This window comes from Osmia bicornis, chromosome 13 (assembly GCF_907164935.1).
Source record: "Osmia bicornis bicornis chromosome 13, iOsmBic2.1, whole genome shotgun sequence".
Lineage (NCBI taxonomy): Eukaryota > Metazoa > Arthropoda > Insecta > Hymenoptera > Megachilidae > Osmia > Osmia bicornis.
Genome location: NC_060228.1, coordinates 1228461 through 1254145, shown reverse-complemented (window position 1 = coordinate 1254145; position 25685 = coordinate 1228461). Strand labels below are relative to the sequence as shown.

The following is a 25685-nucleotide window of genomic DNA, read 5'->3' as shown; positions in this document are numbered from 1 at the left end:
TGCCGGGCAACAACGTTATTACCGTGCAGCCTGGTTTCGAAGTTTACCGAAGACTGCAGGGAAACAAGCCAGCCCGTCAGCTGTACATTCGAAAACTACGTGCCCGGTGCATAAATCGCGTCAGCCTCACTTGGAGTTTTCAATAAATTCTGTAGCCCGGTATTCGTTTTCGAACAATGCTTCATGAATATTCGATCAGCATCGGTGCTAGTAAATTACGAGCAAACGAGCGCAACGTTGATCGAAACAAATTCATTATCGCGCTCTAGGGGTGAGGGACAAGAGCGGAGGGGGTGGAACGATAAATTTTCGAAAGCGCAGCGAAAAATTTCTGCTTGCTTCGTTCGACGAACCGTTTGCGAAACATCGCGTGATTTTTTTTTTATATTTCTAAATTAAAGTCAACGGTGTACGCGAGAATTTATTATCCTTTCTAGATATTACACAATTTTCACATTACTGCGTTATATTATGAATAGGGTAACAATCATGGTAAATTCTTACTCCGAACAAATGATCAACAAATTATCGTCAACTGTATCATAAAAAAAAAAAGAAATGGAACTTTTCGAGCGATATTCATATTTACGGTTCAGCTTGTTGTCTCATCGTTGATGCGACAGTAAATATTTGTCGATGCGATAGTGTTCCTTTGCGCTCGTTGAATATCCAGCAGCACGTACTCGGTTTTTAGACGATACACCGGATAAAGGTTAATTAACGAATTTGTGCGCGATGGCTTAATTAGAGGGGATGTGTGCACGAGCGCGATGAAAAATTTCCTCGTCGCGAACGTTGAAACAGAAATTTCTGTGACGTGACACAAAAGATACAAAAAGTTCGTTACTACGTCCTCGAAACGTAGCAGAGTTCGTGTTTTTTTTTCCCCTCCCACCCCATTTTGTTATAACTCTCTGTCTCTCTCCTTCTCTTTTGTTCGATCTACCGTCACCCACGTCTCTAAAAACAGAGGCGTTTGAAGTTTACCGAAAGAACGACTGCCAGGAATACGGTTCAACGAATGGCTGGTGAACCAACGTGTCAGCTGCGCGTTCGGATTCGTTCCACTTGGACTTTCTTTCGTCCATCCTTTAACTTTGCCTGAAACTTCGTTGGGACTCGGTTCTTCTTAATTTGCCGGTTGTTAAGACGAAACAAGAAATCAGTACCCTTCTGTCAATTATTGTAGTTAAAATAAGCTTCTAGCGGTGAAAGCTCGAAGCACGGTTCTATTTGTTTCGATAGTTCGATGTGGGAATAATATTTTTCTAGGTTTCAAAAGGGATGCAGAGCGTTTCGAGCGTTCCGATCGATTCACTGGCCATCAGTCATTGTTGTTCGCCGTGGTGTTTCGTAAAAAGCGATTCAAAATTGTCGGACGATGCAGCGGAGCTGGAATTGTCGATAAGGTCGGAAAGCAGGATGTCAGGACGCGGCGTTTTGAGGGAGATTGATGAGGGTTCGCGGTTACCAGCGTGTGTACAGAGTTAAATTGCTGCGAGTGTGGGGATGACTGGGGTTGAGGTCAGTTTGCTGCACACGCAGCTTCCCCATCGGTCCGTCGTTAACACCGATTTATTCGTTGCACCATGTTCTTTCCTGTTCTTCGTGTTAACACTATCCATGCCGACCATCGAAACCGGTATTTCGGCCGATAGCTTTGATATCACGAATAAAACTTATCCCATTTTATCAGGACACTCGGTGTACAATTTAATCAGAAGGAACGATCCCCATCGTTGGTAATCAAATTCCTAATCGATGGTAGCTCGTTTCAGCTCGTGTCGAAGGAACTGAAATTTTTCTTCTATTAATCGTTTCCTTCCCAACCTTCTCCTCCTCTTCCCCAACGGTAAGGTAATTCGTTTCAGATGAAATCGAGTTGGAGGTCGAGTCTCGGCGCGATTCCTTCGGGAACCCTTCGACGTAGACGCGTGCGATGCGGTTTGCAAGTATTACCACGGCGGAAATGGAGACACGGGGTCGAGGGATGGATCGTCGCGTATATTGATTAGGGGCATTAGCCGACTGGGACTTTTCAGGACAAATTGAAAAGTTCGTCTCAAAGCGCGGATATATTCCGTGACGGTGTTGCAACGATCGAAACGCCCACGGGAATCTCGAATCATCCCCGTCCTTCCGTCACCCTCATCCTTTTCGACCATCCCGTTCAAACCCGCAGTTTACTTTTGCCGCGACGACGACTTGCACTTTGTTAATGTACTTTTCAGTGGGAAAGCGAATACCAGCAAAGATCTTTGCTCTCTGTTTTTACTCGCACGAAAAGCTTTAAATTGATATACCTATCATAATAAACATTGCACGGGTAAACGTAAATCCATTTTCCCCAAAGTCCTTTAGCTAGGATATCGGCGGAACTTGATACGGTTTGTTAAACTAGTTCCCGGAATTAATATCCCGTCGCAGTTAATCCATCGCTCGCTGACACAGGAGGCAGCCATTCTCGCGTTAAAACACCAGGATCCAGCAACAATATTTGTTTTCGATATCGAGGGCAAACAGCAGGCCTGCAATTTCTGATTCCTTAACCGAGCCAAAACTGTTACACTTTATCGACGACAAAATATTTTTAAAATAATCCCCCTCCTCCACTCTCCTAATTGTAACTCGCGAACAATCATTTGCTGTCTGTTATCACTTTAGTGGATCGAGCTACTTCCAGGTTGTCGAGGAAACAAACTAAACTATGATAGAACTTTCGAAAATAATAAAATTTCGGTATATAACCTAAATTGACTACAAGAAACCGATTAAAGTTGGTTTCAGAGCTGGATGTATTACCGTTTTCGAGATATCGTGGTAAGGTTAGGTTAGGTTAGGTTAGGTTCCGTGTATGCGCAGTATCGAATAGCGCAAACGTAGTCCCAAAATTGTACAAAAATATCTTACCACGATATCTCAAAAACAGTAAGACATCCAGCTGTGAAACCAATTTTAATCGGTTTCTGGTAGTCAATTTAGGTTATATACCGAACCTGAGTTCTCAATTTTGGTGGGGCCATTCGGAAACTTATCCTAACAAATAAACAGCATGTGGTTAACCTTTACTAAAAGGTGGGACGCAAATCCGGATGGGTCATATGTCATTGGAAAGCCCTTGACGAGAGCAACACAATGGTGTGGGTGGGAGGTCTTAAATATGTGACCTTGACCCGGTAGAGGTCAAATATATATATTGAGTTTACTCAAAAGCTCAACCTTAAATCCGGATGGGTCATTGGAAAGCCCTTGACGGGAGGAACACAATGGTGTGGGTAAGACGTCTTAAATATGTGACCTTGATCCGCTAGAGGTCAAAAACTAAAATGCCCCAAAACATATAAATTCATAAACTTTTTTTTTCTTATTTAACGAAGAGAAATCTTCAAAAAAGACACCCTAACCCAACATAACCTAACCTAACCCTAACCTTACCTAAATATGGCGGTGACGGTGCTGTATCTGCTGTGGTTTGCACGTTACACAGCAACATTCGCTTTTTTATCATAATCCAGCGTCAGGAACGGGTCTACCTGGACGAAAACCTCTCGCACAACAAAATTAACATAATTTTAGTTTTTGACCTCTAGCGGGTCAAGGTCACATATTTAAGACCTACCACCCACACCATTGTGTTCCTCTCGTCAAGGGCTTTCCAATGACATATGACCCATCCGGGTTTAACGTCGAGCTTTTGAATAAACTCAATATATATATTTGACCTCTACCGGGTCAAGGTCACATATTTAAGACCTCCCACCCACACCATTGTGTTCCTTTCGTCAAGGGCTTTCCAATGATATATGACGCATCCGAATTTGCGTCCCACCTTTTGGTAAAGTCCAACCCAGCATGTTTGTGTTGACGATGATTGCTGGTGCAAAATGTGTACCGTCATGGGCATCCGTAGGATTTTTTTTAGGGGGGGGCATGATATAAAATATCACTTCTAGATTAACGAATGTATGCTATAACCGTGTGAAACAAAAAAAGTGTCAAGAACAATTCGAGATACAAGATAGTTCGAGCGAGAAAGAGACGGAGTTCCAAACGAAGGAGACAATAAAAGGATGATTCACGCTACACCGTGCCCGAGACGGACCGTGCCGGAACCGAGCCGTTGTCGCCGGGCATCGTCCGGGCAAACTATGCATGCTACACAGACGCTACACCGTGCCCGAGTTACGCCGCAAAAGACCCGTTCGCAAGTACATTTATGTTACACCGTGCCTGTACCGAACCGAACCGGGAACGGAGCGGCGACGGCGAAACAATATACACGGACGTTTCGATGCCGGGGCACGGCCGACATACGGCCGAAGCTCGGGCTCGACTCGGTGTAACATGAACAGATTCATATAAAACGTATATGAAGATCTTTGACCGTGTCCTGTCCGAGATACGGCTCGGACCCGGCACGGTGTAGCGTGAATCATCCTAAATGCTGTATTCAACATCCGACTCTCTCTCTCTATCCAAGGGGGGGCAAGTGCCCTGATTGCCCCCCCCCCCCTGCGGACGCCCATGTGTATCGTTTCGATGAAAATAGGTTTATATAAAAAGAATAAAATCGTACTCACATCGCACGTCGAATCTGACTTCGGTGCTGGAAGACATGGTGGGATTGTCGTACGTCGGATGAATAGCCACGCATTTGATCGGTTGTCCGTAACGCGACCTCTCTGCCATTATCTCACAGACGCTGTACGTCGCCCAAGTGCGAGGATTATCCTTCTCCGTGGAGTTTACCTGAGGCCTCAGTGCCCTTACTTCCGTTTCACCCACGTACCTGCGCGCATTTCCCCGAAAATTTGCATTTCCAATGGCGCGCTACTCTGTAACAATTCTGCGCGTACTGAAATCCCACGGACATCGACCCTTCCTTCTCGCCGCGACCTTCTTCTTCCTCGTCTTCAGCGCTGTTTCCCTCTCTTTCTCTCATCAACTCCTTTCGTTACGAAACCAAAGATTGCAACGGGTAATCGTCTCGAGTTTGCCTCACCACTTTGGAATCCTCGAGTGTCTCGAGTTCCAAAGTGGAGATTTCATTGCGAATGGAATAGCGATTTTCTGCTGAGCGTCGTTGGGAAGCTTGCGAGGGTGTGTTGGAGACGTGAGAAGGAACAATTAGGGAGTTTAAGAAGAAATAAAAACGTTAAATTCTTCCAATCGTCCGAGGTTAAACTTATCGGAGTCTAATCTTTTTGTGTGAAAAAGTAAAGAAGAAGAGAGTATGTATTAATAAATTTCTAATGGAAAGATAAAAGCCACTGGGTATACTGGCCCTCTCGCATATCTTCATCGATTTGCGAGTTAAGCTCGTCTTAAAGACACAGAATCCGCTTGAAATCCTCTTGGGTACGGACAAACGCAAACTCGGCGTAGTCATGGAGAAGTTGACACCATAAATCCACTGTGACAACGATCGAATCGTTTACTCGTATCTCGACAGCCACGTGGCTGTGTCAATTATCCCGATTCCTAGCGCAAGAAAGATAGAGACAGAAGTGAAATCCAGCTTGTTTGGGATCTGCAAAGCGTTCCGACACGAGCCACCAACTTTCAATCCCGACGAGAAACTTTCCAGGATCCTAAGTTCGCTCGTGATTCGCCTATAAATTAATTAACGTTTCTCACCACAGCTTATCATCTTCCGTTCATCCTGTTTCGTTTCGCGGCGAGCTTACTTGTCATTTCTACGTCTCAAAGGTGCAGCAAGCCGGCGTTACACCGGCTCCTTAACTTCGCCCAGAATTTAAACTCGAGCTACAGCCTGAGATGGATCATGATTATTCATGGGAAGATTGAACCAACCTACCATTGGCAAGATCCACAAGCTGCGTTACGGGACAGAATGTTCGCACGGGGAAAACTAACCGGCTAGACACCTCGAACAAATGAGAATGTGCATGTGCTGGAGAGACTGACAAGATTGGATGACTAGGTCTCTTTGGTAATGCAGTATTATCTCTCAAAATAGTGTAACCATGGGGTTAGCGACTTGTTAGTTGGGAGCTGTAATCTGGAGAAATTTGTGAAAAGTAGCAACTGAGAGACAGCTCGTTCTCGAATACATCATTTTGAGAATTTCAATCCTATGGGAGTCATATTGATATGACTCGAATCAACGCCTTGTCAATTAGAAAGGAGTGTACCAGTTTCACGATTTAATTCTATTATACGTCTTTCATTCGCTCACCTCTGAGATCTTGGAGAAGGAAAATGAGAAGCAGCGATCGTGAGCTAGGATTCGAGTAACAGTATTGGTTTTCAAGGGAAGGCTTTGAATGCTGTTAGATTGCAGCCAGTTTCTGCTCGCGCTCAATCATCGCAGAGAAACGGCTGCTCCTTTTCGGAATTGATTCGATTAGTTCTCGCTAGCTTCGAGTTGATTTCGTCGCGGACTTCGGACAACTTAATTCCGCTCGTGTCTTTTGCACCCCCGCCCACACCGTAAGAAACGATTACCGGCGTAATTATTCAGAGTTAGTTTCCAACGTTCGAAACTGAACCTGTCGTGTACAAGAGCAACGGGAAGAAATTGAATCTAATTATCCGATTTGATTCAACGGATAATAATAAAAACTAGATACGTCGCTGTGAGAAGGGTCGACGATGGATGATAAATAGCGCATGGAATCTACGGTGCAACAATTACGAACCATTTAATTAGAGGCGAAGGATTCCCATACCGCGCTGTGCAAGTGAGCGTAGCGATCTCACCTGCTCGGACTGTCACGTTGCTGCCAGGTGGAATCAGATGATTCGCATACTCTATCTGCGGTCGTTGAGGGCTGACTGGAATCAGAAAATTAGCATAGGTTAATTCGTTGCTGATGTAGCCTCGACGCGGCGCGGCGTGGTGCGGTCATATGTGTCTCTACAATCGAACACTTACCTCTGACGACCAGCCTCGCTGGTTCGGATGCCAATGCGTCTTGCGTCGTGAAATCACTGGCAGTCACCTGACACTGCCACAGCCCGTCATCGAACTCCAAAGTGGCCGATCTGACCCATAGCGAACAGTCGCCGATGTCTGGCCGTCCCACCCATTCGTACTTTTTCAAATGCATTCCAATTGGCTGAAACAATTAATTTTTAATTAATAAAGAGAGAGAGAGAGTGTGTGTTTAACCGACTTCGAAAAGGAGGAGGTTATTCAATTCGACCAGTATATATTATATATATATATATATTTTTTTTTTTAAACGTGTTGCTTTACCGTAATAAACTAATAGAGCAAATTAAATTTAGCACCGAAAATTTCTACTTTATGATAGTAAGCTGCATAACTAAATAAGTGAAAAGACTGTACAAGAAATAGCCCATCGTCTACATTTTTCTATTCACGGTGTTGTAAAGAGTCAGAAGATTCTGAGTCCATGCTTGGCACATTTCATTTCAAAACACTTGTACAGTAAAATCTCTAGTTGTCCCTTTGTTGCTCTGCTGACAGTGTTCATTGGTTTCGTTACGCAGCTATGTGAACCTGGTATCCGATTTTCAAAAAATTAACTTTTTTTTACGGGAAATGATAGTATTTTGTTTGTAGCTGATTGTAGTAACAATAGTTTCGTTTGTAGTTTGATCAGTTAATAAATAAAAAAAATTGAAAAAATGACCCGCACCCGACATTGAGATATCACAAATCGGTTTCTTCCATGTGATAGGGAATCGTTTGTAGTTGTTTGTAGTGATTTCCCTTTCGTTTGTAGTTGAATAGTTTAAAAGTTATAGGCGATTGTTTATACGCTTTAGCCAACTTCGTCAATTTTTAATATTTTTAAAATCCATTTTATCCATCTGATTCAGAATCGTTTGTAGTGATTTCCCTTTTGTTTGTAGTTGAATAGTTCAAAAGTTATAGGCGATTGTTTATACGCCTAAGAGGCACCTTCGTCAATTTTCAAGATTTTTAAAATTCGTCTTTTTCAAAAATTTATTCTTCGTGATGTGCCGTCTCTTGAAAAGTCAATCATTACGCCGGTATTACATCTTAACCCAATCGTTATACAGGGTGTTCGACAACAGGTGGGCAAAATTTTAAAGGGTGATTCTAGGGATCAAAATAAGACGAAAATCAAGAATTACGAAATAGCGTTTGCGGCTTTGTTTTTCAGTAATTAACGTTTAAAAATTCGAGTAAAAAGCGCCTGAAACCTGTAATCCGCCCAGCACCGACGACTGAACGTCAGGTCAGCAGGGAAAGTTACAGTCATAACCAAGAATCGTTGAATAGTAAAAACTTACCTCGTGCTATTCTGTTTCTCGGTACTGCAGCATTCGGCTTCGATCTTTGGTTATGACTGTACCTTCCCCTGCTGACCTGACGTTCAGTCGTCGGTGATGGGCGGATTGCAGGTTTCAGGCGCTTTTTACTCGAATTTTTAAACGTTAATTACTGAAAAACAAAGCCGCAAACGCTATTTCGTTATTCTTGATTTTCGTCTTATTTTGATCCCTAGAATCACCCTTTAAAATTTTGCCCACCTGTTGTCGAACATCCTGTGTATAGATGCAGCCTGGCAGGTCTACCAGAAGCCGTAAATGAAGCTTGTAAACCAAGTCATACAAACACGTGTTCACGATGCAAAAGTATCAATATTACAAAAATTCATTCGGGGAGCAATCACGTGGTGCTTAATATCGAAGATGTTAGAAATGCTTTGCTTTCAGCTCGAATGAATTATCCAAATTGCAGAAAACAATTTACAGTTAAGGAAATACCAGAAAAGCTGGTTTACGATAATTATACATATAAATTTGTTTCCACAATTATCTACACTGATGGTCATTATTTCTCATTGATCATTAAACGAATTACTGGTAAGTGGGAAATTCATAATGATTTGAAAGAACGAGTCATGAAAGTCACTGCGCGAACACTCTGCAGAAACACAACATCCATATTTTATTTTATGCCCAAGTATCTAAGGCAGTCACTACAAACACCTAGAAACCATTCTGAATCAGATGGAAGAAGCAGATTTAAAAAATCTTGAAAATTGACAAACAATTGCTTGTAACCTTTAAACTATTCAACTACAAACGAAACGAAAATCACTACAAACAACTACAAACGATTCTGAATCAGATAGAAAAGACGGATTTTAAAAATATTAAAAATTGACGAAGTTGGCTTAGGCGTATAAACAATCGCCTATAACTTTTAAACTATTCAACTACGAACGAAACGGAAATCACTACAATTAACTACTAACGATTTCCTATCACATGGAAAAACGGATTTGAGATATCTCAATGTTGGGTGCGGGTCAATTTTTAACTACAAACGAAACTATTGTTACTATAATCAACTACAAACAAAATACTATTATTTTCCGTAAAAAAAGTCCTACGCCTATGTAAGTATTTTTCACGCGACGCTTATGTTCTATTCGTTCGAGTTAGTCACGTGTTTGGTAGTTTATAATAAAGCACTAATTCTTTACCTACGGATTTTTTATAGATATTGGCCAGAGTCTTCTGATTAAAATGAGACCAAACATGATATAATTTGGGTTATATTTACTTATTTTATGTACAAGGGAACATCCCCAATGTGAATTTTGTTTTTGCCCATATAGTCCAAATTATGTTATGTTTGGTCTCATTTTAATCAGAAAATTTGCAGAAAAATCTAAAAATAAGAAATTTAAACTGTTGTTAATTTCTCGTTATCGCCGGAGATGAAAAGCAGCAACAAGGCTCGAAAAATCATGTCTACCCTGCCCATATTGTCCACTTTCGCTTCTCAGCTTACGGACAACTAGAGAAATTTTACCGTATTTATTTTGTTGGCAGTCAATAATAATAGACTTTTAGATAATTGTTACCTTAAAGGCAATCCAGTTTCAACTTATTCTCCCTAGCTCAATAAACCGTCGTAGGGTCATATGCGGACAGCGGTGTCGATACAAATCGAAACGGAGATTTACGACCTTCGTTTAATTCTGTGATCAAGGCAACCTATAATTGCACCGCGAACGTGTATTCGTTAAAACAGAGAGAGAGCTAGGGAGAGAGAGAGAATGGAAAGGCAGGTGACTTGAATAATGAAAAGGGATTCGTGTGAACGGAGAGAAACGTTAGTGGCACCAACAGAATCCATAGACTATAGACAATGGCCGGTGTATGTCAGCGTTTTGCGCGATCGTTTAATCGACGAACGAAGGGACGAACGTCGATCGTTCCTCGTTACCGGAATCCTCTCAAGCTCCTTCTCTTCTCCTTCTCCTCTTGTTCCTATACACCGTCTGCTTGAACGGCCGCGCTTCCTCCGAAATGAATCATCGGCTTCCGGGTTCCAGGTTCCAGGCTCTTCTCTTCTTTCGCGTAGATTAATTCGCTGTCTGCCCGGCTAGGAAAGTGCGGCCTTAGCAAGTTTCGCAGTCATAATGTGGCCGTAATTCAAGGATCGATTCACCACCGCGTGCTCATATAATCTATCCGCTGGTTCTGCTCAAAGCCGAATTTTCGAGGCCCGTTCTCGCTTCCCTCCTGTTCGCACGATGCTTTATCGAGGCCACGGTTATGATGCTTCTTCTGCCGTTATCTATTATCCCTGTACCTGGTAAAATTGGATCGACCTACCACCGACTACCTCTGTTTTTCTAGAAAAATCTCGTCGTTCGTCATTTAAGGCCATTAGACGGTTAACGAGTTTCCGTAATCCCTGGCCGACTAGCCGTACCCTCGGATATCCTTCTTCGGTTATAGCCAGCTTGCTCTTTCCTTAGAGTAGCGATTTTTCTGCTTACATTCAGAACAACGCATCGTGCAAACACCGGTTATTTTACGAAATAAGGTCACTAGGTAAAAAAACGATAGTAGTAAAAAAGTGGTAATTTTGATTTTAACTGTGTATGTTAGTCACATTTGAAATCTTATTTTACGACTGTACATAGTTTCTCGTTCAACGGCAGACAGAATGATACAATGGGAAATTCTCGGCATGATTATTTGCGTGTAGATGAAGGTAGAACGCGTGGCATGCCCCGGGACAAGAAGAATAATGAGTTGCCAGCGCGTTGACGTTTACACGAACCCCAGACGAAACGACGCGTACGCAATTACACGGATATTAGCGTCTTACCTAACCTCAAGTCCATTTCGTTTCACATACTATTTTTCGTTCAACGCGTGGAAAATTACGCAAAATCATTTGCTAACGATGACTTTGATCCATAATTTCATTGGACGATGCTGAAAGACGAAAAAGGAGCAACGGGACGACAGCTTGCGAAGCGTATCGCGCGAAGAAAAACAGCGTCATAGTCGAGGAAGTAACTTAGGCGTCTCCGATGTGTAAGGTCGAAGGGAAGAGGATCAGAGGGCAAGAGTCACCGGTGTCATTCATTTAAAGGATTAAAATTCGCGCGAGCGGCTGTAATGTACGAGCGTTCACTTACTTAAGGGGAAGGGCCCTTATTCCCTTTTCTTCTTTCTCCTCGGTTCACGGCCGACTCTCTCCTCTTTCCTCCTCAACATCCACCTTTTCTGGCCTCTGTGTTCTCCGTAGAGGCCGCGGCCGGCAATCAGCGTAATGCATCCGCAGACACACCCCTCACCGCCGACTTTCCTCTTCGTACGTCCTCCAACACAGTCGTACGTCGAATATCCGCACACCGGCAGCCTACCAACTCGTAACTTCTTCCTGGTGTGCGATCGTACACGTTCGACGGAGAGGAGAAGCAAACGGCCAGAGTACATACCCTCTGGGCCAAAGGCACTGATAACACGGCCGAGAGCTTGAGTAATGCAGACGCAATGGCAATCTCTTCGAGAGCAACGAAATAGATCGCAGGACGTGGATCGATGCCGCGAAAACCTCCTCTCCACCTCCATCCTACTCTCCTCCTTTAAGTCGGTTGACGGGTGAAATCAATCTTTTGTTGATACTTTGCGCCGCGAAACGCTGTGCTGGTAATTTTCATCCTGACTGGAGGTGTTTTCTTGTTATTTTCAACATTCAACCCCCGAAACGGAACACTCGGAATGCTATCCATCACTTGAAGTAAGTTTCATAGGCTCGGACCACAGTGGAATTAGAGAAACAAACTGAATTGGCGGAAACACGTAACAACCAGTTCAACAAATCAAGCTTCTCTTTCTTTTGATGGAAAATTTGAAAAATTATGAGTGGATTTGTTTGCCAGAAGAGGGAAAAGGGGGTTGCTTCTCGCGCGACCGAGCAGGGTTGCAGAGGGTTGAACGAGCGTAAAAGGAGCAGCAGAGGGTTCTCCCGGTTGGAATTTCTCCGAAGTAAAAAGAGGCTAAAGAAGAAACCGGATAAGAGGGCGCGGGCGGTGGGAGAAGGTGGTGGAAAGAGCTTTCTGGTAATCCGTTGAAGGCGATTCCGTACACCTATTTCGCTAAAGTGATTTCGTGCCTTCGAAGGATTCGACGTTTCCTCGAAAATCACACCGTCGTCGTCGTCGTCGTCGTCCCGTGGAACTTGCCAGTTGCTCCCTTTCCCGATTCTATCGTCGGGAAATGTGCATCCCGTGAACCTTGAACGCTTGTCTCTTTCGTTTTGTAATTCCTGCATTACGTACCGTGTTGCTTCTCAAACGGGAAATCTTTTCTTTGAATCATCGTAAGTCGAACGATCGCGATTTCATCTACAAAGAATTCCAGCTAAGCGACTGTAGCTTTGCAGTTTTCGAAAACGTTCGTATACGTCGCTGGCAGCTAAAGAATTAATAACAAAATAATCGCGAAACTAATTTTCCACGACATAAAACGCGAATGAAAGAAATCGTCGGCCAATTTTCCGCGCGCGAAAGTCGCGTCGTACCTCGATAGCGAACTCGTGGAAGAAGTCGCGAACAATACGAAGCTGGCTCGCGTGGAACGCGGATGAATGAGTACGAAAAGAGGGTTTCGCAGCATGGAAAGGTGTCTAGGGAAAGGGGTAGTGTCATAAACAATAGTAACTCGTATTCTCCAGAGAGAATTATCCTGTTCGTTATTTACATCTTTCATAAATATTCACTTTCGAGGGAAGACGGAGATGGTTGGCGGGTTAAAGGGCAGAGCAAGAGAGCGAGAGACTGAGAGGAAGTCTAGGAAGAAGTAACGAGAGACCACAAAGGGCATAAATCTTGCAGCTTTCGGAGACGATCTCGTTTCAGAATCGCGAAAAGGGTTGTTTGCTTGTTGCTCGAGATCGTAACACGATATCGCAGTCAGCGAAACGCGGTCTCAGCTAACTTTATCTTCTATTTCTTCAGTCCTGTTTAAATCGGTGTCTTTGAAAAGTTTATGCGGATTATTTGAATTCTGCGCATTTAAAAGGTGTTGATTCTGAAGGAATTTTCCTGTGATATAATATTCAACTTATTGTATTGACATTAGATATATATAATGTACATATATAAAGGCTTCAACCAGTTCCTCTGAAATTGGCAGCTTCCCTGAATTTGCCTCGAAAAGCAGAAAGTTTCAATTGTAAGGTAGATCGAAGGGATATAATAGTAGCCCAGCGAATTGTAAGTTTACTCTCGGTAAACTTGGTTTCCGGTGATCCGAAGTGTAAAATGTATCAGCTGATTTAACACAAGTCACTTTCTGCTGTTTCCATTTAATCGTTTTCCAATAAAACTTTTCGCTGTTCAAGTGAAACCGAAGGATCGAACGTTTAATGAAAAAGTAATAGTTACGTTGAACGTTTTAAAGTAGAAACAGTTGTATAAATTTTTCATATTTCGATCTCGATGATACATATACAAGGTGTCTCCGCGGCGCGCCACTGTTGTTCATCGGCTTCTTCATTTTCTCCCGATCGCTTTCGGCTAATTACACGCGAATTAATTATACATTCACCGACACCGAGGAGGTTACAGATGAGAAACGTGTACACAGAGCTTTGTAACGAAATAACAAGGCCGCGCGATAGAAAGAAGTAGAGGGTGGCTGGTTTTCAGGGTGCCTGGAGGGGTAAACAAAACGAGGCGAGGGGTCTCGCATAGAGTGGACGGATAAGTGGCGGTCGAGTGGTGGCCGGTTGCTTTGGAAATTTATCATTTAATCTTTCCACGCAATGTTCGTGGCATTGTGCTCTCTGGACTAGCCGTCTCGCTTCTGGCTAAATACGTTTCAATAGACTTCTAGTGTCTCTTTACTCTTTACCATTCGTGCCCGGTCTGTGTTTGGACAAAACAGAAAAAATTTATGTTTTCGTTTCATTTTTGTCATACGAATGATTGGAAATTGGCTGTTTTGACTTCTGGGAATCGCCTTTAAAACCCGGCGGTATTAATGGTGATTTTATTTCATTGAAAATTGATTATAATCAACGAGAGTTTCGATACAGCGGCAATAATACTAGCGAATATGCGAGGAAAACAGTCGTGTACATTACACTCGCGTTTTCTCTGATCCCGATGTCATTAACCCGTATTACTCGAGGGGATTAATATTCAAATTAATGCACGAAAATCGTGGATGCGTGGTTCCGGGGCCGCAGAATTGGTCGAAATAGCGGGGAGACCAAACCGATCGATTTAACGGAGCGAAATCGCGACCGAACGAGCGTGTAATCAAAAGCCGACCGTAAACCGAGTGAGGTCGATGAGGTCGTTTTAATATAACGGGAAATCATTATGAAAGCGTATTTATCTAGCGGGGCTATTCTTGGAACGACCAAGTAACATCAGCGAATTAATATGCAAAATAATAAATGGACAGCATTTTGCGTCGGCCGTAATTGACGCCTATTTATCTTTTCAATTAATGAGAGCGTGAAAGCAAAGATCCGCTTGACGGTCAAAGGTGTACTTTCAATTGAAAAAAGCGATACTTTCACGCGCACTCGAGTGTCTATGGTTGTAAAGATGATTCTTCTACCTTCCCTGACATTCAACTTGCTGCAAACTTTTTCTTTATTCGTACACGACCGTCTTTCCGCTTAATTACGAGCGTTTACGAGGCAAACGAATTCCACGATGACGATTTTAAGACGTTTCTTAGCTTCGGGGGTTGTTTGTTTACGAGAAAGGGTAAGGAATACGTTCAGAATACGCGTGTAAGGTGGAATTGCATTAAAGTTCTCTGTAGAAAGGCTTGATCAAAAGATTTCTTTGCATCTGGCAAGTTTGCGACCATCTCGTCGCCCACCCCATACCTTTCTCACCCCTTTTCTTTTTTCTTTTCTATGCTACCCCAACCGTCGTTTAGCCTTAGCTGGCTTGCAAGCCTTTCATCCTGAACTGGTGAGTTTTTTCAGTCGAGGTGTTGTAACGACTTCAATTTAGAGCTAACGCTCGCAGCCTACAAGTGAACCCTTCAACCCTTACATTGCTCCTTCACCGAGATGCTGGCAACTTTTCTTCTTAACATGTCAAAGTCATCTGATCAACTTGTATCAGTTACTAATTCGTGAAAAGAACAGAACGATTAGAAAGTGGTTACGTTCGAAATTTCAGAGCAGCCAGCCAAGTAATTCTCTGGTGACCCAGCTTCCTGTATAGCGTAATTTGCTGACGCGAATGCCAGAAAAATTGCGGCTCTTAACCCGGCCGACAATACGGCGCGCGAAAAACCGGGTCTCTGTAGCGGATTTATATTTTTATTCGGCCACGCTCGTTTCATTGTCCCTTGATATTGCGTGCAAGGTGCAACGCAACCGGTAGAATAACCTTTTCTTTTCTTTCAGCCGCTTTTCATTCGCGTGAAATTACATTACATCGTCTATTGTTTAAAAATGATTTATAGCAGCTGGAAGGTACATATTGTGTTATTCTTATTTCTGAACGAAGCCCAACAGTTTATTAAAAACCATTTGCAATGTATAACTAATTGCGCAAAGAAATTATATAGAAATTATTCGATTAGAATTTCCTTCTTCCAAGGCTATGAAATTACTACGTTTATTAAGACTATCTAGTCTTCCGAAGTTTCAAGAACGCACAACTTCGAGCAACTGTCCAACTAATTCAGAATTCAACAATGATTGAATTACTTGAAAATTTTAGCAACAAAGTGAACGCGCCGTGAAAGTGTAAAGCACAATTCGAGCTTTAATGTGAAGATCTCGTACAGCTACCTTCCCAATTGTTAACCACCGGTTCTTTCATCGTCGAGGTAGCGAGCAAAGGACCGTGAAGAACTTAATTACAAGGAAAAGACGATTACGCGAGAAGAAACGGTGCAGAAAAGAAAGTGGAAAGGGGTGAAACGAGAATGAAGGCCTTCGAGACAGTTGCACGATGGAATGAAGAAAAGAGGAAGAAGAAGAAGAAGAAGAAGAGAAAGAAAGAAGAAAAAATAAAAAGTTTCTTCGGGATTAACGATAACGACGATAATGAAGTCGAGTGTCAGCGACGCTATGAACGGACGATTATTGTCGTCCGACGTCGGGTATCATTGAATCCCAGAGAACCTTTTCTTCGCCACCAGATTCACCAGATGTTCCTTTTTCCTTTCCATTCGCGAGACGATGCACTCTTTGCCGTTTTATCAAAAGGGAAAAACGGAAGTTCGAGAGATCGGCGATCATCGACCTTTTATAAGTATTTTTTCGCGCGGTATTCCGGGATAAACAAACGCATTAACGCTGGCCTTAAACCGAGGACGAAAGAAGGGAGCGGAGAAAAAAGAGAAGATGTTGCATCTCTCGTGGAAGATTTAATGCCAGACGATTTTATTACGGCAATTCGGAAGCTAAACGCGGCGTTCAGGCTCGTTTCCGGCGAGTTTCTTGCTCTATTTCCTTTCTTCCCAGCGTCCATGTCGCGTCCACCGGATTTCAACCTCCATTTTCACTTCCTTCCTCTTGCAAAAACGTCGAGTCCGGCACTTATGCACGGTTTTTCCAATGCTTGTGAAAGATCACGATTTCTCGACACTTCGAAGATGCTAAAAGTGGCCATTTCACTTTCAGGGTAGTTTCCTCGTCCTTAAATAACTGTCTCTGAACTGTTAAATAAAATGAATCAAGTCTATGATCTAGGAAATCTGGTTCCAGTATAATTTTCCAGACGCATGCAGTTTTCTTTTCATTGACGAGGCTAGTGAATACCCATGGTAACAACCGGTGGCTCCTCAGGGGAGGGTTTAAGTAGGTAATTGTAAGTAAATGAGTTGGACCACGCTCGCTTTTGTACACTGGCTCTTCTGAGATTTTTTTTTCTTTCAAGAAATAAAAAAATCAAATCTAGGTGGCGTTGAAAGGGTAGCTGGGATTTAATTAAAAAATTTTTTTCAAACGAATAGCTCGTGCACCGTCGTTGAATAGCGGCATTACTGGCAGCACTTTCCTTTAACCGTAGACACATTCGGTCAGCAATTTATGCGGATAACGTGCGTGCTATAATTTTTGGAAAACACGAAAACGAGATACGACACGACGATTGAAAAACACCATTTTGAATTTGGATGAATGAAAAATATTCAGTCTGACTATCTTTGAATAAGAAATACCAAAAATTATCTTATTGGTAATTATGAAAATTTTATTTAAAAATAAATTCTTTTCTTTGATGTTCTCCATCATCCTTCTACACGCGTATGCATAATAAATAAAATCAAGATCAATATTGACAGGATTCTCGAGTTGCAAATGCGACGTAACGAATATAACCAATTCCGTTTTAACTTTCAATTCTGCATCAGGCTTTGAGCTCGTTCAACATGGATTTACACGACCGCCAATATGGACGCAGCGCGGTTTATCGAGTCCATCCACTATTCCTATCAGACGGATTTGTTAATTTAAAAGGTAATATCCGCGCATGTACATGAAATATTATCTCTCTTTTTTCTCGGTTTAAACCGATAATCTATGGTGTATCTATTCAGGTGTACCATTGTTTTCTATCTTGATTTTTATCCACCTACGATAGCATTGTTCGTAACGCACTTCGAATTTATACATGGAACTGAAATCAATATCAATTTGTGTTAATCAAATATTTCATTTTGAACTTAATCATTGGTAGTTTTCGTTATTGATACAACGTGAAATGTATCACAAGGCACAGTTTGCAATAGTATTTTACTTAAGTTCACCCATTCGACTCGAGTTGCCGCGGTAGCCAGCTACGAACAAGTATTTATTGTCGACAGACACGTAACGTCCACTTTGGAACAAGAAACTTATCTCGAGTGAAGTTTACTGGCAGAATAGAGAACGTAGAAAAGTTGGCTGCCACGGGGTTACACGACGCTGCGCTGGTAACAATGAACTGCCTGGAATCGCGATAGACGGGTTAAAGTCGGAAAAGGGTGGTGCGTTCATTTTTTTTCCTACCCTTTCGTCAGATAGCGGCTTCCTGGGATTTTTCGTATTTTACTTTTTAAACTTTGTACTTGGATGCGCGCATATTTTTCGTGTTTCTGAAGTAACAGTCATCAAAGTGTATATTCCATCCAACGAAACGAGTCAGTTAATGTAAACAAAACAGCTGTGTGGTGTTTACGCGATTAGTATTAGCTGTCAAGTGTCGAGTTCAGGGCCAACTTTCGGCGGTCTTTTGCCGTGGACCCTTACTTGGAAAGCCAGGAGGGAACTTAACGTTTTTCAAATACGCACACCGCGATCATAGTAAAATCCCGTATATAGGGTGCGCAAAAATTTTTTGTCATGATTTTGGGAGATGACTTTATTATTATTGTTCCAAAACAAGTATCTTTTTATTTTTTAGTATGCAGGGATCGATATACGGTAAGCCGATCCTATTTCGCGCCCAAGAATTTGTATACATTTACTAACTCGTCTCGTTGGACGTACTATAGGTGTTTAAGTGGAGGGGGAGAGGGGAGGATTTCGCCTTTAGTTCGGGCCGGGGACCGCTAGGTGGCGGCGAGATGATCGGTGACAGTGTTCTCGCAAGCGGTCGTGCGGCATGCAAGTTCCGAATTGCGGTACGATAGGTGTCTGGGGCAGTGATCGTCTGTTGTCAGCCCCACTGACGAGTCTGACAGACGATCTCGAGACGAAAACGGCTTTTTCTCCCCTCTCCTACAAAAGGCTTTCTCCTTTATCAACTTCAAGTTAGTTCATTATAATTCCATGATTCAAATATTTCCCTTTCTGTTATCTTATTAAATAGAAGTGCTCTAAAAAACGACTCACCTTTTGATCCTTCTGCCAAATACACTGACCCCTCTTTCCGAGCACGCGACAAATCAGTTTCGCATCCTGGCCAGGATTCACTTCGGTGTATTGTGGTGTTTCTTCGAATTGCTGAATACCAAGACAAGCTGAAAGTACACGAAGAAGAAACTCATTAACTCGTGTACGAGTTCTTTTCGACTGATATTAACAGTACCGACGGGGAATACTAACTTTTTCTCGCATAGTTTACTGCGGGATAAAAAGAAATTTTCGCGTCGTAACTGAACGAACGGAAAGTTTTATTTTGAAGCGATGAGAAGATAAACAGGGCTCGGCCGTATATAAGCGCAGCTTTATCTGGGTATTAAAGCAGGCATTCCTGGTTGAAGTTGTTATTTAATTCACAACTTTACTAAATTCGTTTAACTCGTTCTAGCCCGACCCCTCGGATCCTCGGTTTTCATTCTCACAGGCTGCTTTGCCGATAAATTCTATCAACAGGATAATCGCTTACTTAATTTCGACTCGGGCGATTCATTCTTTCATTAATTAAATGTCCATTGATCTTCTTACGCTATTTGTTACAGCTTTCATTTTATAATAACCTCCAAAATTACTCGTCTAGTTGGTACTCTGAAAAATCTTGAGTGACAAATAAGTTAACGAGTTAATCTCCTTTAATTAAATAAAAGAACCGAAAGGGATTAAAACGTTTTAGTTTATTCTCTCATTTTTGTTTCTTTTGTTATACTATAATGTAATAATAAGAAAAAAGGATCCGTTAAACGTTGCACAAGTATACTTTTCATCATTTTTACGAGCAGTACCTTGTAAACATGAAAAAACATTCGCTCTTGATAATTTACAAACGCGTTCCCCTATATTTTCTCCTGAAAATCCCATGTTTTTCTCCCGGTAGCAAATTTTCCCTCTTTTCAACAATACTTTCAGTATAAACCATATGTGTAACTTTATAAGTTTATTAAAACTTTAATAACACAAGCGTATTAAAAATGAAATCCAATCATTTTCCATGTAAAACAGCAATGTTTATTTTAAATAGGTATTATAATTTAAAAGAGAAAAAAGAGCGTTTAATCTGGACGGAGCAGAAATGATTTTTCATTGGTAATCAGACCGTGACATTCTTTGGCGCTCGACGATTAATATCTCTTGTGAAGCTTCGAACGATCGACGAATCTCGATTTGACGTTTCGTTTGCAACATCCACGAACGTGAAAGTTTCACGCAGGGCGCAGGCTGTGGCAGGATTGCACCGTTAAAAATTCAATTTTTCACCGAGATGGAAATGATTAATAAAGCATGCTTTTTGCCGTGCGCTCGGTTACCGCGGCCACGGAAATAACTTTGCAAAATTAACAAACCGGCGATGCACAGGTTCCGTTTCACTCGCCGGACGACCGTGTATTTTTACCAGACCCGGAATCAACGTTGTCTTATGACAGAGGCTCTAGTGCGTCCCAGGATTACGCGCAATTAGATTAAATTTAATTAACCACTCAAATTTTAACCGAAACCTCCATTCAAGTTTTTAATAAATTCGTAACTTCAAAGCGAATAGATAGTGAGATAATTAAAAAAATTATTTTGCTAATGGTCAGTCTGTTCGAATATAGAATAATGATTACTAATTATCTTTTAATTAGATTAATGAATGAGTAACTGAATCAGGTTTCCATAAATCACTAATTATGTAATCGGCAGGTACAGTTACTCGCAAAAGTATTTGAGCGCTTGCAACCTGCAGTTAATGTTCTCCGGTAATTAGTCATTAGTAAACGAATAATCCAATTCGTCTGTATTGTTAATTCAGAGCAATAAGCACGGAATATTAAAATCGTCCACAAGTATTAAGAACAAAGTGGTTCTACAGGATCTTCGATAAAGCTACTATACGTATATACCGTAAGGACATCGAGAAAATAATTTATCGAGGTGATTCACGGTCGAGACAAAGACCTTGTCCAAAGTTACGATGTAACTTCCCTTGAATTATGCATCCCCGAGAACTACGCCACTTATTTTCACCGGCTAACTGTAGATAAAGCGGGAGAGGAATTCGGTGCACCTCCTGGATAGTTACCCACGTACTGGGCTTACGAATTAATATCGCGGTATCGAGAATACTTCGCGATAGAATGTTTCAGCGGAATATTCGAAGCGGTTCGAGTACCGATAAAATCTAATATCCATTCGCTGTAACGTTGGATCGTCATTTTGCTCTTCCTAACTCGACCTATTTATCATGAGTCTTATTGGAAGAAATCTTATTGGAAGAAATTAGTACCGAGCAATAAAATTATAGGGCGCTATTAAAAAATCTCAATTAAAACTTTTTAATAGTCTTCGTAGATAATGAGATTAATAAATGAACATTAATTTCAATGCACCAGGGATGGTAAAACGAAAGTAATCAAAGATGAAGAAGAACTTTTTGCAACAGGTCGAGTCGGTAGGGTAAATTCAAAGCTTGACGTCTGCTGCTAGCTCGATCCGTTAATTGTGTTTGTGTATCGTCGAGTAGGGAAGAGAGTAGATACTCTGTTCGTACCGGGTAAATATACTTGTAACGAAATCGTTCGAATCTCTAACCACTACGATAAGCGCGAACGAACATGTTAAATCCACGTGAAAAGTTCGATATAGGGTAAGGTTGCTCAAGTCGTACCTCTTAAGAAAAAACTCGTATAAATGTTAGGATTTGCCAAATAAATAAGAATTATATATGTTATTCAAAACTTGTGTGAACATTGATATTATTTATTATAATAAAATTCAAAAATCTGTATGATTTTACATAAAATAAACTAAATATTTAAAAACTTGTAGCGGTACCACTTAGGAAACCTATAAGCAATAATAATAATTAAAGCCTATTTCTTTATTAATCTGTTTACGTATGTTATATATTCAGATAGTACAAACATCAAACACATATTTCTTTATTCTTTTGTTAACTCCAGCGCATAGATCATGCACCCATGCTTTACATTTCAAGCATCGAATCATATTTTCCTCCCGGTCTTCTGCACAAATATTACAAAACCAATTAGTGTCAGTTTTATTGGTTTTCTTTTTTTAAATTTTTAATGTAGGTACTTTTTGTTGACTACTTCTTTTCTTGTATATATAGATATTACATGCGCAGTTATCGTCGTATTGAATTCAAAGTTCAAAAGGTACGACTTAGGCACAGGTACGACTTGAGCAACCTTACCCTACAAGATATTTAAAAGAAACAGGTATTCCGTCAAAATAACAAATTGATGAACTTGCAAACTTAAGAGATACATTTTCTAAATACCTAAACGATTAAAACTTGCGTGTCCAACTTCTGGCTCGACAATTTCCCGATAAACAGTGCCTCTGTAAAGCTGCACCGTAACTCTGGCGCATTTACATCGATCCATTGGTACGCGCGACGATAATTTAAAAGTACAACGTTTTTGCAGCACTTCCGCTTCGACCTGTCGATTGAAAAAACAAACAAAAAAAAGAAAGTTACATGGCGCGAGAGATATAACAAATGTGCTGGCTGACGAAGCGAAGAGAAACGACGCGACGCGACGTTTCGACGTTCGAGCTCGACAGAGAGGGAATTTTTAAATTAAAGCCCAGAGAAAAACAGCGACCTCCGTGTTTCTTTCTTTTTTCAATTCCGTGATTCGCAAGGCATGGAAAGATTTGCAAAAACATTCGTTCGAACATTTTCACGGTTCACCTAATTCTGTTCTTTGACTTGTTTGCAGGAAAGACATTGGGAAGCTATTAACGTGTTTATCGAAAGATTCTACGATTAATCGGCGCAGTCGAATGATTCTGGGAACGAGGTATCGCACCCGGAAAACCAGATGAGAGATTAATAATTGAACGATTCAGAAGCCAATCAGTACGGAGCAGCGAGACGGAAAACCGTAATGCGGGCGAGCACCGAAAGCGCGTCCGCCGATCGAAAACGCAAAGGGAAGAAGAGAGAAAGGAAACATCGTCTGCTACTAATAACGGGATTAAAGCTGTTTTATTGCGCTATGCTCGTGACAATCTATTGATTTATTTTGGTTTGAAGAAGGAACCTCGTAAATTTACGATTACTAGATAGCCTGAAAATATTGCCTGACTCGAACGTGTTTAACTCTTCGCGATAAACAAATGAATTGAAAGTTTCACTTCATTGGATTCAACGGAGATCAGAGATTGACGTAACCTGTTGTAGCAGAGAGAAAAGAGCTTATACTACTTTCTACAACAGCCATGGCATTGTCATTTATGTCCGTTCTAGGTGAAATTACTAATCGACAGGGATGTCGAAAAGGTCAGCTGTTTAGCTGATCGGACACGAGGAGCAGTTGTAATTGCTTCGTAATCCGCGGGCACAATCGAAACCGAATCGGGCCGGGAGAGTCGCTCGCCGTGAAATTGCTCGCATTCGTGGCATTACGTGGTTCATTCCTAGACAAGGTTCCGGCTTTTTGCCTCTTCGATCGATACGATTAACTGCCACCGGCTGTCGATAAGATTAACTGCCACACTTTTTCCCCGCCCGCCACTCGAATTAACCCTTTCACTGAAACACCCTTTGCAAGAATAGCACGGATTTTGTTAACAGTATAGTCTTTCGACTGATTAAAAAGTAAAGTTATATCCTAGCATGGGGGGGGGGGATTTATCGCGAGAACGCAGCCAACCGCACGTAAATATACGTGCGTGCACTTCTGCTCGTTGCTCGTCCCAAAGCGGTGCTGGGCCAAGCTTTAATAGCGATATACAGCCGCCGCAGACCCGGCACGATCACGCGTGTTCCCGCTACCATTCCCTGTATCCCTAGTGGTGCGCGTGAATCAACCGGACCTACCTAGTTCCCCGAAGTAATTAATATTAAGTACCAAAGTAGTTGCGAGGGAGACTACGGATTCCCATTTACTTGCACGTGTTTATGTTTGTTTGTAACGTTGCGCAGATGTCCGCTCAACTTCATCTCACCTAAGTACCAGTAACACTAGTACGTCGATTTCTAGTCACTTGCAGGCTTAAGCGTCATTTTCGCGAAATCGAAGGGTAAATATTAGTAAATTTGGATAAAGTTCCGAAAGCGACAACCCTCCGATTTTTCTGAAATTTTTGTCAAAGCTTATCCTTGATTTGAGAAGAAAGTCCCTAAAAGGATTTTTGGCGACAAAGCCTCGTTTGCCCTCCAGCCCCCTTCAAAGTTTTGACAGTTCTTACTAAATATCTCCGAAAATATTGATTTTAGAGAAAAATGTTTTAAACAAAAAATGAAGCTCGTAAAAAGCTCTACGAAAAAGGTTATACACATTTTTTATGTAAACCTATTATTTTGGTTGTTATGAACAATAATAGTAATTTCTACACTATCGTTGATATCATTCCCTACTTTATCGATACAAAGCAATATATGTACATAAATGGCGATCTGTTCCGAACACATAATCCACACTTTCCGGCAACGTTTTCATGAAGTAATAATAGATTAATTATAAAAATATGTGTAAATGAAAGCGTTATCGATCGCCTTACGGCGGCCGGATTTAAATATATAGCTTAACCTATCTTAAATGCATCAATAATAATTATACGTATGATGTACTATGCAGAGATGAGAAGTTGAGCGGAACGGCACAGAGGCAAAGGGAGCAGTTCGCACGCTCCGCCCTGTCCCCACGTTTGGTCCTCGCGTTCAAAGTTTGCCGCAACGCCGACTTCGTACCAACTCACTTTTGTCACAAAGTCTCATTTTCCTTCTTTGTCAGACGACGCGATTAGTGTGTAACCGCATCGGCCAATAGCGCGCGACGATCTAGAATGTGTGTGCGTGAGGCGTGACTTATCGACGACGACCAATCGTACCCGCATTCCTTAAGCTCGTCAACTTCTCGTCTGTCTATAGTACATCTGAGGAAAAAATACTATTATTGTTCATAACAACCAAAATAATAGGTTACGTAAAAAATGTGTACAACCTTTTTTGTAGAGCTTTTTATGAGCTTCATTTTCTGTTTGAAACTTTTTTCTCTAAAATCAATATTTTCGGAGATATTTAGTAAGAACTGTCAAAACTTTGAAGAGGGCTGGGGGGCAAACGAGGCTTTGTCGCTTAAAATCCTTTTAGGGACTTTCTTCTCTAATCAAGGATAAGCTTTAGCAAAAATTTCAGAAAAATCGGAGAGTTGTCGCTTTCGGAAGTACACCCGTAAATTTTCCAGGCTTTTATATTGACGGTTCTTTGCTGCATGAAATGTTCAGCTACGTTCTTTTTAATATTATTTTTCTGGTCAGATTTCAGACTGCGCTTGAAGCTATTAAATTAAACTGGGTTAGTGCAAATTGTTGTATAAATTATAAAGCAGAAAGGTGTATTAAAACTAACGGGGAGGAAGGGGTAAAGAAATTCAACGACACGGTGCGTCGATATTTCTCAGTAACGAGTAGCTGGCTGGGAACGACGCTAGGATAAATTCCACGCTCGTTCGCGGTTAAAATATCGGCCGTACGACCGCAAAACACATCGGCCCCGTTTTTCATTTCCCGCGTTTTTCCCCTCCGTGTTCCTCGTCGTCGCCGGCTTATCCGTGCGATTTAACGGAAT

At 41.6% G+C, this 25685-nt stretch overlaps 1 protein-coding gene across 4 annotated transcripts in view; it reads right to left on the bottom strand.

The window, feature by feature from the left end:
- Positions 1-25685, bottom strand: part of LOC114880266 (hemicentin-1-like) — a 126320-nt gene that overhangs the window by 12614 nt on the left and 88021 nt on the right. For all 4 annotated transcript variants that reach the window (XM_029196107.2, XM_029196108.2, XM_029196106.2 and 1 more), the window contains exons 3-6: positions 19079-19206; positions 6899-7082; positions 6663-6798; positions 4581-4789 (exon numbers count right to left, since the gene is read on the bottom strand). In XM_029196107.2, coding sequence (XP_029051940.1) covers positions 4581-4789; positions 6663-6798; positions 6899-7082; positions 19079-19206 — 657 coding nt within the window. The remainder of the gene's footprint in view (positions 1-4580; positions 4790-6662; positions 6799-6898; positions 7083-19078; positions 19207-25685) is intronic.